A 20489-nucleotide genomic window follows, 5' to 3' on the forward strand; every position below is an offset into this window, starting at 1 on the left:
ATGTTAGCCTCCCACCCCGAGTTCAGATTGACGGTGACGAAATCGAGGTGGTTGATGAGTACGTGTATTTGGGCTCACTGGTGACCGCCGAAAATGATACCAGCAGAGAAATTCAAAGACGCATTATGGCAGGGATTCGTGCCTACTTTGGACTCCGAAGGACGCTCCGGTCGAATAAAATTCGCCGCCGCACGAAGTTGACTGTCTACAAGACGCTGATCAGACCGGTGGTCCTCTACGGCCACGAGACCTGGACTATGCTCGTGGAGGACCAGCGCGCTTGGTGTTTTCGAACGGAAGGTGTTGCGTACCATCTACGGTGGAGTGCAGATGGATGACGGAACGTGGAGGAGGCAAATGAACCACGAATTGCATCAGCTGCTAGGAGAATCATCCATCGTCTACATTGCAAAAATTGGGCGACTACGGTGGGCTGCGCACGTCGTAAGAATGCCGCACGACGACCCAGTGAAAATGGTTCTAGAAAGCGACCCAACAGGAACAAGAAGAAGAGGCGCGCAGCGGGCAAGGTGGATCGACCAAGTAGAAGGCGACTTGCGGACCCTTCGCAGACTACGAGGCTGGTGAAGTGTAGCCATGAATCGAGTAGAGTGGAGACGACTTCTTCGGACAGCAGGGGACTACAAGGCCTTAGTCTGATTGGTAAGGTAAGTAAGGAGAAAACGCTGGGGAGTTTAGTTGATTTCATCGATAGTTTCATAAATTTCAGGACAAAGCCATGAATATTATCAGAAGAGTAGCAAAAACTTCAGGAAATATTAGAGAACTTCACGGTGGTTCTCAAAAAATGTAGTAAGAGGTTCCAAGAAAACACTGTGCATTTCGTGTATGCTTAAAATCAGACTGCGAGATAATAAGGGAACTTCTGTAAATTCACTTATTCAGCCATTTCATAGCAAGACGATATAGTGGTTCTCAGAATTTCGTAGAAATTGGTAGTTTTGTTCCTTATCGCAATATAATAGAACCGTATCATAAGGTGGATAAAAAATGGTTTTTTTGTCGATTTTTTTTTCAAAAATGGCTTAAATTCATAACATAACTACTGGGTTGATTTCCAAGATAAATATATTAAATGAAAGGTAATTAAAAGTACTTTTTAGGAAAATTAGAATTTTGTAATGAAAAGCATTGATTGTATTCCTTTTTTATGGTTTTCATGGTTTGTATACGGAGGGCGCAATATCCCAAATAGATTCTTCTGGTTTGCCCCCATATATTTTTTTAGCATTTAAAATTTTGTATTTAGCATGTGTTTTCTAAAAATTATCCATTTTCCGGAAAACCGAATCAGGTTCCCGTGAATCGGGTATCGGAAAACGTCAATTTTGGTAAATTTCCCGGAAGGTTCCGGGTAAGTAAAACTGCTCATTTTTATGAGCCGTTTTACTTAAACGGTAATTCCACGAAACTTTCTAGCAATGGAATGTATGGCCCCATTTAGGCTGATCAATTCCCAGATTCAATTTAATTCCCATTCTTCTCCAGCTTTGACTTTTTATCGTTTTTTTACATCTACTAAATCTGCTCCACCTATCCCCGAAACCAAACCGGCACTGTACAGCATCAACGTTCCGAACTGGCTTCCGATCCCCGAAGGCACACAGTCACACGCACACATAAAACTAGTTCCACAAAAGCAACACCCCCATAAATATCACCGTTACATGCGATTAATTTAATTGTAATTTATCGCACTTTGAGCGATAGATTTCACATGCACCATGTAGCTTCCGGCGGTGGCGACCCCGAAAATAATAGATTTCCGATCTACAACTGAACCAGCCACCTACCGTCGACGAGACCCTGCTGTTGGTCATTGATCACTCGCCTTGCTGGTCGGTCGCCGGCGGTGTTGGAAAACAATCGAAACTGTTATCGTAAGCTCGGCAAGCAGCACTTATCGAAACCAAACAAACAAAGGGTCCGATGGCAAATATAAACTGATAAGTCGTATCGGGTTGATGGGAACTGGCTTCGAGTGGCTGGCTTCGGTACCACCACACACGCTCTGAGTCGTTCCGGCAGATTAAAAGATTGGAAAATAATCAATTTCGGAGCGGAATTACAAGCCCGGGATTGTATGATTCGTGATTACATATTTATGGCGCTAATTTTTGACCACCCATCCCTGTTTGGGGGTTGGGTGGTGGGGGTCGGAATAAATCACGGATCGCATGTACACACGTACTCACATGAAATCTATTGCATCATTGATATTCATGAGGGTTTTGGGATAATCGTTTGGGTGGCTTTTATTTTGCATGGCATTTTTTCCCCCAATCGATAGATAAATAATTCCCGGCTCCCCGGTATGCGTGTGCCGTCCGAGGATGTCAAGTGTATTCCATCGGCGGTGTGGTGGGCTTTGGGCGGAATGCTTAAATTAGATAGGTGTTTATTTAGATTTCCATAATAATTTTCCGGGGGTGTGCGTGATTTTCGATAGTTTGGACAGTGAAATATCGGAAGTGTTGCGTTTAGGACTGGGGAAAATTTGGGGCAGCGGCAGAGCGTTTGCTGGCACCGCTAATTTACATTGTTAATTAGATTGGAGTGTTTGGGCGTGAACAATGAGCCTATCAAATTCTAATTAGTTTTGGAAAAATATAGGTTACCGATACTAAGCCGTTATGGTGTAGGAGTATTGGGATTGGAGGCATCCTGTTGGAGATTTTGTTCGTTTTCCTGGGTATTGAGGGTCAGAAAAATCTCATTTAATAATGATGGAAGTACCCAAAAAGCACTAAGTTTATGACAGGCGTGTATTTCCAGTTGGAATGTAATAGTTTATTATTCAAATTCGATTATTTGATTCCTCATCTGCCACTACAGCTTATACGTGTGCTTTCAGTAGTAAATTTATTCAATCGCCAATTTATACAATTCTTAATTAATCTTGCAATTTTGAAAATTCTTCTTCTTAAACAGCTAGGTACCGAAATGCCAACGCTTGTAAGATGACAGAACGGAGAGTTTTTTCCCTCCCCTTGTGGTAGGAAAAGTATAGAGGTACAAAGGACCAAAGTCCCTAAAGTGATTTACTAAAGCCTCTGCACTTTGGTCGAGCTTTGCCAAGCAGAATTTTTGCCCCGGAAGGTGAATCTCCAAGCAGGAAGCCGTTGCATGTGGAAGGTTGGGGAAGCAACATAAGAATGATAAACGGTTGTTACACAACGAGTGTCTTGGAGGCAGAATGAGAGACAGCACAACGATGCAGAAGAGGAATTGTTTTTTCCCTAGTTTGTAAGACGTATCGCAGAGTTGTGCGAAGGATGGTGGGATGGTTTTAGGGAAATGTTTGCCGCCTGACTCGTATGACGAGCCGAGGCCTCTCTACAAGTAAGTTGATGATGGTATGAGAATGGCAATGGAGGAAAGATGAGTGCTTCGTGATAAATGAATTCTGAATTTGGGTTAAAAACTGGGTGGAACGGGGCGGGGAAGAAATGTTTAACACGTCTTACATTAACACATTTTTAGACTGACACCGAGACCAGTGTGTGAAGGACTGGGATTTCCTGCATCCTCTTCCGGCAAAGATTTATGACTTCATGCAACAGATATCCCTGTGCCAAAGCCATAAGTCTTGGCATGGGTTAACATTCTTCACCATTGACATTTCGCTTTCGTTTGCAGGTGGCTGCTCACCCGAGTAATGGGACTTAGTTAGCATATTTCTGCTGCTGCCTACTTACGGTTCGACGTTACATATGCAAATCTGTGTACTGCATCTTGTTTGGGAATTGCTCTCGCTCACCTTCTGTCAAACGGGTTCATCAATCTTATTCCGGTTGACAATGGTGGAAATGCTCCATCAAAGGCACTAGCTCTAGGAAGTTCGCTCCAATGTACGCTCACACTCACATAAATCTTGCTGCAAAGCTCAACTTTTTCCGAAGTAAACTTTTTTAATTCCACTTTTGAATATTATAGCATTATAAAGTAGGGCTGTAAAACTTAATCAGCGAATCTAGATCTGCGTCGGCTGCTGATACAGAGCCCAACCTAGTGCTGCCGAGGGTTGGTTATTATAATCTACAGCTATAGTTTTCCACTTTAGACGAACTTTTTCTCCTGCTTTGGAGAAGGCTCAGGGGAAGAATTTCAAATCCAAATCTAGCTACATTGTATTTTCGGTTGTTTCACGGTTCTGTTCTCTGTTCCGTTTCTTTCAGGCGACACAGCAAGCACACTAGACTTCTCGGATAGGCCTACCCAACCAGATCGGAACATAGTTCCACTCGGCAAAAACGGGCAGAGAATGGTGAAGCCAATCACCGTTCACCGTTCACCGCAATAAGCTGTTTCCGACGCCTGGGCAATGACGTCACAGGCCGTTTACTGTCTTAGCCTGCAGATACGTAAGTAGCGGATTTTTGTTTCACTTGTTCTTATTGAAATGGTTTATACGCAAGTACCTCTTGAAATTATAGGAACATATTGTGATAAAAGAATCAGCTGATCGGTATGGTTTTGGATCCCTTGTAACGCTGCATAACCCCTTTTCAGTACCGTAGATTGGGGGTCATAGATTCTAGCTGGCACGAATCAAATTTACCGTGATAGGTATCTTTACACCCAAAATATTTGCGCGGCCATCATTCTTTACCATTTTTTTTCTCATAGTTTGGGGATTTTTTTTTACTATCGGACAAAATGGGCCGAACGTTTTCAGAATGCTATGAAATTTCAACCGCATCACGTACATTGAAATTCATATCTCATGAAACAAGCATCGTAGAACACACGTTTTATATTGAAACACCTCGTTTTCTAAGGACAAATTTACGCATTTTCGTGCACAAGACGCACGGAATTTTTGTTTTATTCAATAGATAATAAAAAAAGATGCTAATATTGACTGTCGAACTTTCTTGCTAAAATTTTTCAATCGTGAAATATTTGCGATCAATCATATAAACTCGAGATTTTTTTGCTTTTTTTCTAGCGTCCTGGAGAAAACCCTACCTTAATTGGAAGTTCTCTGGTTAATTGACAAGGTCATGTGGTATTCGGTCATTGCGAGAATTTTTGTGTTCCACTTCAATACTGTTCCGCATTTGACCACAAACGTTTGGTTGCTGGGTACATCATCAAAGAGCTTTGGGGATGATGTGGCTGACAGCAAGGCGAGTGAACGTTCCATGAAAATTAACTCCTAAACAACAATAATTTATGGTGGTCCTGAAAAGAACCGTTTTGTCGTGATGGTTGAGTAATGCACTATTAGGGTCTTCAACACGGATGAGACTGACTAGCACAGCGGCTCACGACGAGCAACTGAATCCGATCAGTAGCGGTGCGGCTTTTTCCTCCTTCTTTGGAGAATCGAGGGCTCTTTAGGGCGCCTTGATAGCTACGCGCCGAAATTACTGCTTCTGCTGATGACGACCGGACATTTCCACTCACCACTGATTGAATAAATTGGCGAGACCGGATGTAATTCGATTTTGAAATCTGTGTTATGGAATTCGCTTTTTGCAGGCAATCGGTGATCATTTTAAGTATCATAGCAACAGTTGCACATTCGTACAATTTTCAATAGTGACCTTTTGAAAATTGATAAAGTCTTAATTTTAACAGATTAGCCGCGACCGACTTTGGTTTTTGAAATTTCATCCCCAATGTTGCCTTAAAAATACATGGTATGTTAGATTTAAACTTATGGGAACTGACATCCGATTGATGACCTTGACAAATGTCCAGAAAATACTCTTTAACAAACTTATGGTGGTCCTGCAGAGGACCGTTTTGTCGTGATGGTTGAGTAATGCTGAGCTATTAGGGTGTTCAACACAGCTGTTGTTTGGCACGAAGGTGACGCGCTTGGAATAGATGCCCCAAAGCGACTCACAAGAGCTACTGAATCCGATCAGTAGCGGTGCGGCTTCTTCCTCCTTCTTCGGTGAATGGATGCTCATGTTAGTTGCACCTCGTTGCTTGCGGGCAGTCTTTCGTTGTGTACTGGCGAACAATGTTGAACACGACACGCCAAAAGCACTGCTGCTGCTGCTGATGATGACGGACACCACCACACACGGTGATTGAATAAGCACCGTTCGGTGAGACCGGGTAGAATTCGATTTAGAAATTTGTGTTAGAGAAAGCGCTTTTTGCAGGCAATCGGTTTTAATTTTGATCACCATTACAACAGTTGGACATTGGTGTAATTTTCAATAGTGTTATTTTTTGCAGATTTATCAAAAATTTCCAATCGATTGACTTGTTTAAAATTGAAAGCCATCGGCTATTGACAGAGTTATAAGTGGTCAAAACCTGACCACTTTTCGTAACGTGGTCGATTCTAGGGTTTTTTTTTTTTAAATTGCATCCCCAATATGTGTTTCTCTTTTGGGAATAAAAGCACTACGACCATGTAATTTGATCTATTGCAGTATATCCCGTGTTCGTACTCCATCACTATTGAGAAATTATGAAGTATTCGGTTTTGATACAGTTGTCATTTTTGCCCTTATCGCAAGGAATCGATTTTAATAGAAAGGTCCCGCTATTTATACCCTTCGAAGAGTGAAGGCACCCTTCAAAGGCGCCCACCTTCATATTATGGTCTTTGATCGTGAAAAATGTGAAAACAACGTCAAGTCATGCTAATTAATCGCATATCATCAGTCCCATTCTGGAATTCCACCGTCCAGAAATCCAGTCACCGGTTCTACTTTTTTGAATTACCATATTTTTCGTTGATATAACAAAACATGCAATCTTCATTGCATTTGATTATAGGTTAAAACAAATGTCAATAAATTTGCTATGATTTCTAAACTACTTACATGGAAATTTCATTTCGTAACTTTGACTGCCATTTTCGCAATGCATGCTTTATCCATATGGGACTGATTTGTGATTTTAGGCAGTATTCTTCTCACAGTTTCCATAAATTTTACTTTTGGGATTTTGGAGAAAATGCTAATAGAAGTGCGGAAGCTGCTTAGATTGACGAGAATACGTAAATTCCCCTATCTCGATTTCTGACAACTTTTTTTTTATATAAATTACGATCGTTATCTGGTTTTTTCAAACGGTTTAGTAGGCTATTATTGTTCTTTATCGAGATATGAAGAATGGACTGTATTAGATACACATTACGGAGTGTTATAATTTTTTCTTGCTCCGTGGTCACCATAAATTTTCCCTGGATTCCTATCATTTGATATCAAGTTGAAACTATGAAAACAATTTCTTATTTCAATCTTAGCGATCAGTCTAGTGACCTTAAACATTACTGTACATATACATAAATAAAGATTAGGGTGGGTCACCGTTACATGGAAAAATGTAGACTTCACCTCATAAAGCGAGAACAACCATTTTTTGGTTCCATTTGGGACCCCAAATAACTGTGCAAATTTGTAGACGATTGGCAGTAACTCGACTTTCCACATTGCGTTTAAAATGTGTATGAAAATTGGTGCGGTAAATCCTACTTTTTTTTTGCACATTCATCTCTAGAGACCACAATTTTGCTTAAATCATGCAACTAACCTTGTATAAATATAGTCTAGAAAATGCCTAACAACTTTGCACGGGGATGTATGGTGCTAGAATGTCTCTAAAAATGTTATAATTGTTCAAATATTTATGGTTTGAAAGTGATCCACACAATGAGCGGTACACTCCGTGTGGCGCAGGGAGCGAATATAATACAACAAGCGCTAATGTCTACTTTGAATTATTTGCAGACTTTGCTTACCATGACTGCGCTGTGTACATCCCACCCGACCGAAGTCACGACGTCGAAGTCATGGCAGCGCATATTGCCTCAGTCAAAGAGTTTCTTGTTTGTGGCGATTATAATCAGCCTCGTCTTCAGTGAGGAATCGATGACAACAGGGTCTAACTCACCGAAACATCGTTGATGGAATGGATTTCGTTAATCTCAGTCAACACAATACAGTCCGAAATGAACTAGGCCGCACGCTGGCTTTGGTATTTTGCAACGGTGAAAATGATTTCGATATCGACGAATCTGCTGTGCCACTTTTACCTATTGATGCTCACCATCCTTCCTTAATTCTGTCACCATCTCACCCAGCTTGCAACGTGTATCTTTTTGTTCAATACTGAGCCGATGTGTTTGAATGCATTGATGTTGATGAGATGACTGTGCGTTTATGTAGCATTATTCAACATTGGTTGGAATCAAATGTTCCTCTGAAAAGAAGACCAATTTCCCCAGCTTGGAGTACTCCTCAGCTGAGAGTGCTGAAGCTTGAGCGTAACGTAGTCCAGAGAAAACTACGTCGTGACATTAAACTTAACAGTGCCTTGTACAAATCACACGTCCTAAGAGTCCAGTGGAATTTGCGGCGTAGCCCCCGAAATTTTTGGAGCTTCGTCAACAGCAAAAGGAAAGATGCGAGTATACCGTCCAACATGCTACTCGATGGGAAAGAGTCCACTTCTCTTAGCGAAGCATGTGAGATGTTTGCTAAACAGATGTTTGCATCTGTCTTCGATAAAAATATGTCAAGTGACGGTGAAGCTTAATCTGCTGCCTCTGATACGCCTAGTGACTTAGTGGAACTGAGCACATTCGAAGTAATTCGGGATATGGTACATTCAGCAGCAAGGAGACTGAAAACCTCACTATCTCCTGGTCCAGATGGAATTCCGGCAGTGGTTTTCTGCCGTTGCCCAGCTGCCTTAGCTGAACCTTTAGCAGCCATATTTAATGCATTCTTTGAGCAAGGAAAATTCCCAACATTGTGAAAGCAGTCGTATATGTTTCCTGTTTTCAAATCTGGCAATAAACGGGATATGAAGAACTATCGAGGTATCACCAGTCTTTCGACAGTGTCCAAACTGATCATCTTGAGCGAATTTGTCCTGAATCTCTCGAAGAACTACATTTCAACTGACCAGCATGGATTTATTTCCGGTAGATCGGTAGCTACTAAACTTTTGGATTTCACCAGTACATGCATCACCGTGATGGAGGATAAGGCACAAGTCGACGTCATATATACTGATCTGAAAGCCGCATTCGACAAAATCGACCAGAAGGTTTTGTTATGCAAGCTTTCCCCACTAGGAGCGTCTGAGCAACTTAGGTCGTGGTTACTTTCCTACTTGACTGGACAAACTCTTCGAGTACGACTAGGATCTTGTGTCTCTTCTATGTTTTCCAGCACCTCTGGAGTACCTCAGGGAAGTAACCTGGGTCCACTTTTGTTTACGTTATTCTTTAAAGATGTAGCAGCTTTGTTGGGAGTTAAATGCAAGCTCGTTTATGCAGATGATCTTAAGCTATACGTCATAGTTCACCCGATTGAGGATTGTGATCGTCTTCAAGCTCTGCTAGATTTGTTTGTGGATTGGTGCTGTCGCAATAAGCTCATCATCAGCGTTCCAAAGTGTGCAGTGATGACGTTTCACCGCTCTAAGAGTTCAATCCTTTACGACTATTGCATTGACAATGTAACGCTTCGCAGAGTAGAACGTATGACTGAACTTGGTGTTCTTTTGTACCCAAAGTTGACCTTCAATCTTCACTATTTCCCGAACATCTCTAAGGCGAATCGTCAGCTGGGATTTATTTCGAAGATTGCACGAGATTTCAAAGACTCTCAAGGCCCACGCACATTTGATCCGAATCGGACGCGTTGCGGCAAAGTGACAGCTAAATCTATTGTCTAACTGTCAAATTTACGTCAACGCAACGCAAACGGATCTAATGTGGGTGGCCCTTCACTGCTTGAAGGCACTATATTGTTCTTTAGTTCGGCCCATACTTGAGAATGCATCTGTGGTCTGGTCTCCATATGAGCTAGTGTGGAATCTCCGAATAGAACGTGTTCAGAAAAGATTTTTGAGGTTGGCTTTGCGCAGCCTGCCGTGGCGCGATCCAACGAATTTACCACCTTATGCAGACCGATGCATGCTATTGGACCTGGACACATTGGAACACAGAAGAAAAATGCAACAAATCTTATTTGTAGCGAAACTTTTAAATGGCGATGTGGACTGCCCTCAACTGCTTTCACAATTAAACTTCCTCAAAGGATGTTGCGGCAATCAGCGTTATTACAACCAAGATTCCATCGGACTGCAAATGGATACCATGAGCCAATGTCTGCGATGATTCGGGCATTCTCCGCTGTGGAAGAAGCATTTGAAATCGGAGAAACATCGAACCTATTTCGAAACCGATTGAGAAGATTGTGATATTTTTTTATAATCTGTTAATCTGTTGCATTTTTGTGTATTATCTAAGTTTTATTCATTAAGACAGCTACTGTCAGATGAATAACAATAAATAAATAAAATGCATAGAACATCAAGAAGTGCATAACGAAGAAGACTTCTGTATTTTTGCTGGGTGTCTCATTTGAAACCCTACACAGAGTGGCGCTCTTTGCGTCGGAGCCGTTGGAGCGATGGCTACATATTGAGTTTTCGTTATTTCTGGGTGTGTCTGTCTGTCTTCTCTTCTCCGCTGCTTTACACTTACGCAGGGTGAAAGGCATGCATACTTGTGTTTGTTTGATTCTCACTTTGTTTATTTAAACAAATCAGTACATTGCGCACATTGAGTAATCAGATTACAGCCCTGATTATGGGAATCATCCACGGTGACCTGCTGATGCCAGCCTCTGAAAAAACATTAGTTTATTGTTTTACGTATATCTTGATTTTAATTATTTTGTATTTTGTATTTTTTATGAAAAGATGTGGGATTTTTCGGCTCTTTGCGTGATCCTGGTTGGGGTTTACTCAAAGAGGCTTTTCCTCATCGTATTCCTTATTAAGACAAGATACCAGATGAGGTTAAAAGAAAATAAAAATTGAATAGTTCATCTGAACATACCAAATCGATAAGATATTCCGAAATTATTTCAGTTTGAAATCTGACTTTCATTGGCAGGAAAAGTGATTTTAGGCATTTAATTCGTAACATCGATCTTTAAATAGCTATAACTTTTTTTTTAGAGACATTCTAGTATATCCTTCGGCAATGTTGTTAGGCACTTCTTGCCTATACTTTTAATTAAATGGAATGAAAATGCAAAAAAGTAGGTTTTCCCAAAATAATATCCATACAAATTTTATACGCAATGCGGAAAGTCGGGTTTCAGCCAATCGACCCCAAGTTTTGCACAGTTTTTTGAGAATCCAAATGGAAAAAAAAATCATTGTTCTAAAAAAAATAATGATAATTACCCACCCTAATAGACATAGAAGACTGGCAAATCTCCCGTTGCCTTTTTTGTGAGAGATTTTGACCAAAGTAGTTATTTGTCCCTCCTCCTGTTTTCTCATACGACCGCTATGAGACAAGTACAACTGCGTTATCTACGGTTCAAAGGGGTACGTTCTACGAACACATTTAATACCATAGAATCCAGTCTGAGAAGGAAAGTTTGCGTATTTGCTCATTTTACTATGCATTGCTTCTGCTTTCGGACAGCAGAGAACGTCAATGCGATAACCCGATTGGTATGTATGCACGATTTAAAAAAGTGGTTATCGTTGAAAACTTCAGGTTTTTACTGAATATTAAAAACTGTGAAATTTTAGAGATTGGTGCTGGGAAAACCGGGGAAAACTGGGAATTTTGAAACCAAAAATCACTAGCCACCATATGCTAGAAAATTCCCCGTCCGACTGAGAATATGCATCACGTACACCTGGGTACATGTCGAGGCCGAAGTGTGCAGGGAATTTCTCCCGCATGACACGCTTCACATTGCAGAACTTTCCGAGTACCAAGGATGATATCAATTCGGGTCCTCTTGAACTTTAAAAAAAGAGTTTTATCCTCCGCAACCCGGTAAGTTACTTCCATCTGTATGGGAGCCACATGGAGTGCTTTCATGAAATCAGAAAATTCGTCCGAATCGCTGTCACTACTGATACAGTGCTATTCCTTTTAAAATAACATGTAAATTATGTTTTATGATTTGACTAGACCATTCTTTATAGATCAGATTGCACTGGAGCAAAACTTGGAAAAACACAGGGTGATTCAGAATAACTGTCATCAATTTCACAATTATGAAATTCTCAATGCCTAAAATAGGTATAAGTTCAAGTATTTTTGTTTTAAAGTGTGTACAAATATCAGCTTGTATTGATTGTAGGATTTGAAATTTCATTCGTTTTCGTTTTCAATCCGCACACACAAAATTCATTCTCAAAACTCGAGTTTTTATCCGATTATCACCAAATTTTCAGGGAGTAAAAAGAAACAATTAAAACTAGTTTTGACATCATTCATTTAATTTATTTCGCCTTTATATTCGAATGACAGTTTTTCGCATATTAACCCATGCTTTCTTCAACATTCTTCATCACTTTAGGTCGTTTTAGAAGGTGCTCCTTCATAATGGCCCAGTATTTTTCTATTGAGCGCAGTTCCGGAGCGTTTGGGGGCTTCATATCTTTCGCCATATACCAATCTAGCACGTCCTTCGTGTAGTGGTATGATGCCAAATCCGGCCAGAAGATCGTCGCACCGTCGTGAGCCTTCAGGAGAGGGAGAAGCCGCTTTTGGAGACACTCTTCCAAATACACCTGTCCATTCATGGTGCTTGCGGTAACGAAATGTGTACTCCGCTTTCCGCACGTACAAATCGCTTGCCATATTAAGAACTTCTTGGCGAACTTCGATATCTTCTGTGTCCGAAGGTTCTCGAGAACATCACACTTATCGTTGGAAGTCACATACATGTTTTCTGGAATCTGGTTGAAGTCTGCCTTCACATATGTCTGGTCGTACGACTTCCGAACACGGCTTTTTGCGACCGTATTCTGTTTTTCATCACGGTTTGGGGACTTCTAAACCTTAAACATACGTAGTCCAGCTCGAGTTTTGGTATTCTGCATGAAAGTCTTGCTCACATGCAACTGAGCGTTCGGTTTCCGTTGAAAGGCCCCAACCACCCGTTTGTGATTGTTCTCGTTGACCTGACAGCTTTTTTTCGGATCTTCCCACGATTCCCAACTTTTTTCCGATGGCACGATGCGACAGATCCTTATTCTCAAAGTACTCATACAACACTTTTTCACGCACGCACTGTTCTTTCGTTGCCATTTTGAAAACTTTTGCTTCTTCTTCTTCTTCTTCTTCTTCGCATTTCAAGCTTATTGCTTTTGGCATATTAGCTTATTGCGTGCTCACAACTAAGTGTTCTAGATGAACTTCCACAGTTATTAATTGAGAGCTTTCGATGCCTGCTACCATTTTTGCATTAGTATAATTGTGTGGCAAGTACAATCATACTCTATGCCCAGGGAGTCGAGAAATGTTCCAACCCGAAAAATTCCTAGACCGGACCGGGAATCGAACCCAGTCACCTCCAGCATGGTCTTGCTTTGTAGCTGCGCCTTTACCGACTGAGCTAAGGGAGGCCCCAAAACTTTTGCGCACCTGATGAAATCAACCCACACAGTGTAAACTATACACATTAAACTATGTCTACGCAAGATTTCAATTAATTTTACCCAACGGATCGAAAGTTAGAGCAATTTGAGTTTGTGTGAATAAACTGATATCAAAAAAATCATGCAAGCGTTCAATCGTTATGACCATTTTTAAAAGTAACAGTTATTCCGAACCACCAAATAGTGACTGATGGAGCCATGTTGTCGATTGCCGACAAATGAGAAGTCACTGTAATCCCCTTTGGGCAATAATTTTACAATTTCCACGGTGCTGATTCCTAATTTCTGATTCCCTCTCTCCCAAGATTTTCTATGTATTACCAGCTTAACATTATCACAAAGAGAAAAAAAAACACACCAACCACAAATCTTTGCACATTGGACGATTTATCTGACAAACATCGAGCGCCCATTTCTCACATATCAACCCCTCTCGGTTCATCCCACTGCGACCTAGCAAGAAGTACAGTCGACTTGTTTCGCGCTCCGGTATTTCGGAAGTTTTCTCGGTATTCGGTTGGTTTAAATTATCAGTTTTTTCTCGCTTAGTGATTACTGGCATAGTGCCCGGCTGAACAATTATCTGAAAGTGAGTTTTTTTTCTGAGAAGAAAGTGTGTTTTCGGCATCATCGGAAGGAAAATTGTTTTTGCGATTGCCAATTCGCCAACCATTTTGCCATCGGTGCGTGATCACGCATACCTGCACACAGATCATCGTCATCGAGTGTCAGCATCTGCCTCCGCATTTATACCGGTCATCCATCATCGTGTGTCCAGCTGAGTGCCGAGCCTAATACAAGCACACCACTACAAAGATCGCCCGCACACGCGCATCGAAGGTCACCCACGCTGCGTGTCGCTCCGCTGCTGCTGTGTAATCACTCGGTGGTAGTAGTATAGCAGATAAGTTTTTTTTTTTCCTGTTTCTTTCTCTCGCCCATCAGTTAAATTTAATTTTGTGTTTCTGTGTTTGTAGTTTTTTTCTGTTTATTGTGTCTGTCTGGTTTTAAGCATCGTTTCAGTGGTAGAGCGTTTACCGCTCCCACTAGTACGGCAAAATGGACGTCTCGTCAGAAGACGATATGGACATTTTGTCGGAAGATGAAACCAGTTTGCCACTCGATGGCAAGAAAAGACGAAAACGTCCTGTCATTCATGGTTCGTCTCAGAAAAGCCCCCGATCGCGAGCCTATCCAGATGACTCGACTGGGCCATGGGTTGTCTACTTTCAGCCCAAAAACAAACCTTTGAACTTGATGCAAATTTCCACTGATCTGACGAAGCGATACTCGGCCGTGACCGAAATCACGAAGGTTAGGCATAATAAACTTCGTGTTGTCGTTTCTAACCTGAAGCAGGCTAACGAGATTGCTGCCTCCCAGCTCTTTACGATTGAGTACAGGGTTTACATACCAGCTCGTGATGTGGAGATCGAAGGTGTGGTCACCGAAGCGAGTCTGACCCCCGAGATCTTGGAGAAGCAGGCGGTTGGCCGTTTCAAGAACCCCTTGCTCCCCCCGGTGAAGATACTGGATGTCCAAAAACTGGGCTCAGTATCTGTCAGCGAGGGTAAAAAGAGTTTTACCCCCACAGACTCGTTTCGCGTGACCTTTTCTGGTTCAGCCCTTCCTCAGTACATCGAGTTGGGAAAACTTCGGCTACCTGTGCGCTTGTTTGTTCCTCGGGTCATGATCTGCCAAAACTGCAAACAGTTGGGACATACGGCCTCTCACTGTGGCAGCAAGGCACGCTGTTCCAAATGCGGGGAGAAGCACGAGGATGGCGCCTGCACAGTCACGGCACCAAAATGCGTGTACTGCAAAGGATCTCCTCCTCATGGTCTCTCGTCGTGTCCGGTGTATAAACAACGCGGGGAAAAACTAGAGCGCTCTCTTAAAGAACGTTCCAGGCGGTCTTTTGCAGAAATGCTTAAGACAGCCAAGCCATCGACCAACGAAACAAATCCCTTCGCTCTTTTGTCAGATGACGAGTCTGGCTCTGACTTGGCTGAGGAGGGAGTTTCTTTCAGTTTTCCGGAAGGTTCTGCCCGGAAACGAAAACGCATCCGTTCGCGGAAAGTTGCAGATCAAGAACCCCAAATCAGCTTGCCCAAATCAAGGAGTGGTGGAAAAAAGGAGACTTCTACTCCTCCTGGATTCCGCAGAACTGATTATACCCAGGATTTTCCACCTCTCCCGGGGACATCCAAAACCCCCGATGCCCCAATTTTCAGAACACAAGCCCCTTCTTCATCTGGGTTGTTCTCATTTGATAACATTGTGGACAGTATCCTCAATTACCTCGATATTTCTGATCCTCTGAAAAGCATTGTTCTGGCAATGCTTCCTACTGTGAAAACCCTCTTGAAGCAGTTGACATTGAAGTGGCCCCTCCTTGCAGCAATCATCTCCTTCGATGGATAATTTTCCAAACGAGGTCGGGGATTTGATCACTGTTCTACAGTGGAATTGTCGAAGTCTTATTCCTAAGATAGAATCGTTTAAGTTTTTGGTTCACAATAATGATTGTGATGCATTTGCTCTGTGTGAAACTTGGCTCTCTTCAGATATCGATCTTCCTTTTCATGATTTTAACATTATTCGACTGGATCGTGAGGATTCGCGTGGAGGAGGAGTACTTTTGGGGATCAAAAAGTGCCATTCCTTCTATAGAGTGAATCTTCCACAATTTCCAGGTATTGAAGTTGTCGCATGTCAGGCTTTTGTTAAAGGCAAGAGCCTTTGTATTGCTTCTGTGTATATTCCTCCCCGAGTTTCGATTAGTCAAAAACAACTTTCAGATATCTGTTCAGTTCTTCCTACTCCACGGTTGATTATGGGAGATTTTAATTCCCACGGTACAGGCTGGGGGGAACTGTATGATGACAACCGTTCTACTTTGATATATGACCTCTGTGATAACTTCAATATGACAATTCTTAACAATGGAGAAGTAACACGTCTGGCTGGTCCATCCTCAAATGGAAGTAGATTAGACCTCACACTTTGCTCTAATTCATTATCGTTGGATTGCACGTGGAATGTGATCCAGGATCCCCACGGTAGTGATCACTTGCCGATCAAAATTTCGATTGCCAGTGGGTTCAATCCGTCGGAATCCGTTAACGTCGCGTACGACCTCACCCGTAATATCGATTGGACAACGTTCAAGACCGCGATAGATGAAGCCGTGTCGTCGGTAGAAGAGCTTCCACCGTTGGAGGAATATAACTTCCTCTCCAATCTGATCTTGGACAGCGCGCTTCGAGCTCAAACTCGGCCGGTTCCAGGAACGTCTTTTCGTAGGAAACCTCCTACCCCTTGGTGGGACCAGCAATGCACTGAGGTTTATCGTAAAAAGTCCGACGCGTTTAAGCTTTTCCGGAAACGCGGAACACCCGAGTATTTCGAAGCGTACTCGACTCTTGAACACGAACTCAAGAGCCTCATCAAAGCCAAGAAACGCGGATACTGGCGGCAATTCGTGGACGGTTTATCGCGCGAAACGTCGATGAATACGCTTTGGAACACGGCGCGAAGGATGCGTAACCGGTCTTCAAACAACGAGAGCGAGGAGTACTCGGATCGGTGGATTCTCAAGTTCGCGCGAAAAGTATGTCCTGATTCCGTGCCGGCACAGATGATTCCTCGCGAAACGATGAATTCGGTAGACGAGATCAGCCAGCCTTTTTCAATGCTGGAGCTCTCACTCGCGCTCCTTTCGTGTCGCAATTCGGCTCCGGGGGCTGATAGGATCAAGTTCGACTTGTTGAAGAACCTCCCAGACGTCGCTAAGAGGCGCATGTTGAACTTGTTTGGTCAGTTCCTGGAGTTCAATATTGTTCCAGATGATTGGAGGCGAGTGAGAGTTATAGCCATTAAAAAGCCTGGAAAACCCGCGTCAGATCATAACTCGTATCGTCCCATCGCGATGTTATCGTGCATTCGAAAATTGTTGGAGAAAATGATCCTTTTTCGCCTCGACAAATGGGTTGAGACGAACCACCTACTCTCAGATACTCAATTTGGTTTCCGTAGGGGTAAGGGAACGAACGACTGTCTCGCGTTGCTTTCCACAGAAATCCAGTTGGCTTTTGCTAAAAAAGAGCAAATGGCTTCTGTGTTCTTGGATATTAAGGGGGCTTTTGATTCAGTATCGGTTGAAGTCCTTTCAGACAAACTCCACGCTTGTGGCCTTTCCCCATTAATTAATAACTTTTTGTACAATTTGCTGTCAGAGAAACATATGAGCTTTTCTCATGGAAACTCTACAGCTTCTCGATTTAGTTACATGGGTCTCCCCCAGGGCTCATGTTTAAGCCCCCTTTTGTATAATTTCTACGTCAGAGAAATTGACAATTGTCTAAGTGACAACTGCACGTTGAGACAACTTGCAGATGACGGAGTAGTGTCAATGACAGGGCTCAAAGAGGTCGACCTGCAAGGACCCTTACAGGATACCTTAGATAATTTGTCTACTTGGGCTATCGAGCTAGGTATCGAATTCTCCTCGGAGAAAACTGAGTTGGTCGTTTTTTCTAGGAAGCATAGCCCAGCACAACCGAAGCTTCAACTTTTGGGTAAGCCGATCACTCAGTCCATGTCTTTCAAATATCTTGGGGTCTGGTTCGATTCCAAATGCACCTGGAGATCCCACATTGAGTATCTGAGACGAAAATGCCAACAAAGGATCAATTTTCTCCGAACAATTACCGGAACGTGGTGGGGAGCTCATCCGCAAGATCTTCTAACGTTGTACCGGACAACGATTTTATCGGTTTTGGAGTACGGTAGTTTTTGCTTCCAGTCGGCGGCTAAAACTCACATCATCAAACTGGAACGTATCCAGTATCGTTGTCTTCGTATCGCGTTAGGATGCATGCACTCGACTCATACGATGAGTCTCGAAGTGTTGGCGGGCATGTTGCCACTATCGGATCGGTTTTCGGAATTGTCCCTCAGGCTCCTCACCCGTTGTGAAGTTATGAACCCACTGGTAATCGAAAACTTTGAGAAGCTTCTTGAGCTAAACCCTCAAACTCGTTTTATGTCATTGTACTACGTGTACATAACTCAGGATGTCAGCCCTTCACAGCATAATCCTCATCGTGTATGCTTCTCCGACTTCGGCAATTCAGTTAGTTTTGATTTATCTATGACGCGGGAGATTCGTGGAATCCCAGAACATCATCGTTCCATGATTGTTCCGTCAATTTACGCTGCAAAGTTTGGCCAAGTTGATTCCGCAAGATCGTTCTTCACAGATGGATCACTAATAGAGTCGTCCGCTGGTTTTGGTATTTTTAACGAATTTCATAGCGCCTCTCGAATGCTTCAAGCTCCTTGTTCCGTATATGTTGCTGAACTGGCGGCAATACATTATACGATAGAAACGATCGCCTCACTTGCACCAGATCATTATTTTATTTTTACGGATAGTCTCAGTTCTGTCGAGGCTATTCGCTCCATGAGGCCGGTAAAGCACTCCTCGTATTTTCTCATGAAAATACGAGAGCTTTTAAGTGCTTTATCTTTAAGATCTTTTGTCATCACCTTTGCATGGGTCCCATCTCATTGCTCGATTCCGGGCAATGAGATGGCTGACTCACTTGCTAAGGTGGGCGCTATGGAAGGCGATATTTACGATCGACAAATCGCCTACGATGAATTTTTCTTCATTTATCGTCAACAGTCACTCGTCAGCTGGCAGAATAAGTGGAGTGAAGGGAGTTTGGGACGATGGCTATATTCGATCATCCCTAAGGTGTCGAAGAGTCCTTGGTTCAAGGGGTTGGATGTGGGTCGAGACTTCATTCGTCTGATGTCTCGCCTCATGTCCAATCACTATTCGTTAAACGCTCACTTGTTTCGTGTTGGGCTGGGAGACAGCAATCTCTGTGAATGTGGGCAAGGTTACCAAGACGCCGATCACATCCTTTGGTCTTGTGCTGAGCATCGTGGAGTCAGATCTGAGCTGTGCGATTCCCTTCGGGCTCGAGGTAGACAACCTAATGTTCCAGTTCGGGATATTTTGGCTAGACGTGACCTGGAGTTTATGAAACTCATATATGTTTACTTTAAGAATACTAACCTTAGATTGTAAGTTTGATTAACCTTGTGTTTAGTTTGTGTATTGTGCGTGTAGTTTTTTTTTTAATGTTTGTTTTCAAGATGAATAGAAATAAGTTCATGTTTTAGGATTAATTAAATATTTGTATAATAAATCATATTTCAAACCTCCTTCTCCCTTTCCCCACCCAAAAAATTGTAAATCTCCACTAACCTCGAGACGACCGCGAGTAATCGGTTCAATTCCTTTAACTCTAGATTTAAGACAATAATCATGTATAATGAAAATGATAACTCGGCTCTGTAAAGTTTATTCGATTGAGCCTGTACAAATAAATTAATATTAAAAAAAAAAAAAAAAAAAAAAAAAAAAAACCCCTCTCGGTATACAAAAGTCCACCCAACCACCCACTTGGGCTGGGGCAGTGAAACTTGTGATGCTTGTTTCGCTTGATTTGCTAAATGCCGCCGGTACATGTTACTGGTTTTATGTTTCTATTTTTCCCTCCCGGCATAAAACAGTCGCGCTCGCAAACTGCTTTCGATTCCAACTGCGTTTAGTGTAAATATTTAATCAGTGATGTACAATCGTTAGCACTCACTCTCTGATGCCTTCCGTTCTGATCCGAAGACGCCGAGAGGAAGGAGAGATCATCGCCGGGAGATTGGGTGTCCCTTGTGCGCGCGAAATTTCAAGACAAATGTAGTCAAGGAAAGCGGTTGATGGATGGAGGGTGGGGGGCGGAATGAAATGGGAAAAATCGTGATTTCCGCTCACGATTTTCAGTTAACTTCTGCTCTGTTCTTACTGTTTGTATGTGTATATTTTTTTGAAAGGAACGATGTCTTCCGTTTGGGTATTTTCCCAGTCTTGTGATTCTTGTATGTCTTGTTGGCGGTTGATGGGAAGCAGTTCGTTTCCAAGATCATTCATATGTAAGAATGGCATCGAGGCATAGGGGGAAAATTAATAAATTTATTTCTGTGTCTGT

At 42.4% G+C, this 20489-nt stretch overlaps 1 protein-coding gene across 6 annotated transcripts in view; it reads left to right on the forward strand.

Moving 5' to 3' along the window:
• LOC135708135 (calmodulin-binding transcription activator 1-like) overlaps window positions 1–20489 on the forward strand; it is a 592813-nt gene that overhangs the window by 91001 nt on the left and 481323 nt on the right. For all 6 annotated transcript variants that reach the window (XM_065230097.1, XM_065230091.1, XM_065230092.1 and 3 more), the window contains exon 3: window positions 4200–4385. In XM_065230097.1, the coding sequence (XP_065086169.1) occupies window positions 4346–4385 (40 nt within the window). In that variant the 5' untranslated portion in view covers window positions 4200–4345. The remainder of the gene's footprint in view (window positions 1–4199; window positions 4386–20489) is intronic.

The sequence above is a fragment of the Ochlerotatus camptorhynchus genome, unplaced genomic scaffold (assembly GCF_037179485.1).
Source record: "Ochlerotatus camptorhynchus isolate MF236.1 unplaced genomic scaffold, CSIRO-AGI_Acam_v1.1 ptg000328l, whole genome shotgun sequence".
Lineage (NCBI taxonomy): Eukaryota > Metazoa > Arthropoda > Insecta > Diptera > Culicidae > Ochlerotatus > Ochlerotatus camptorhynchus.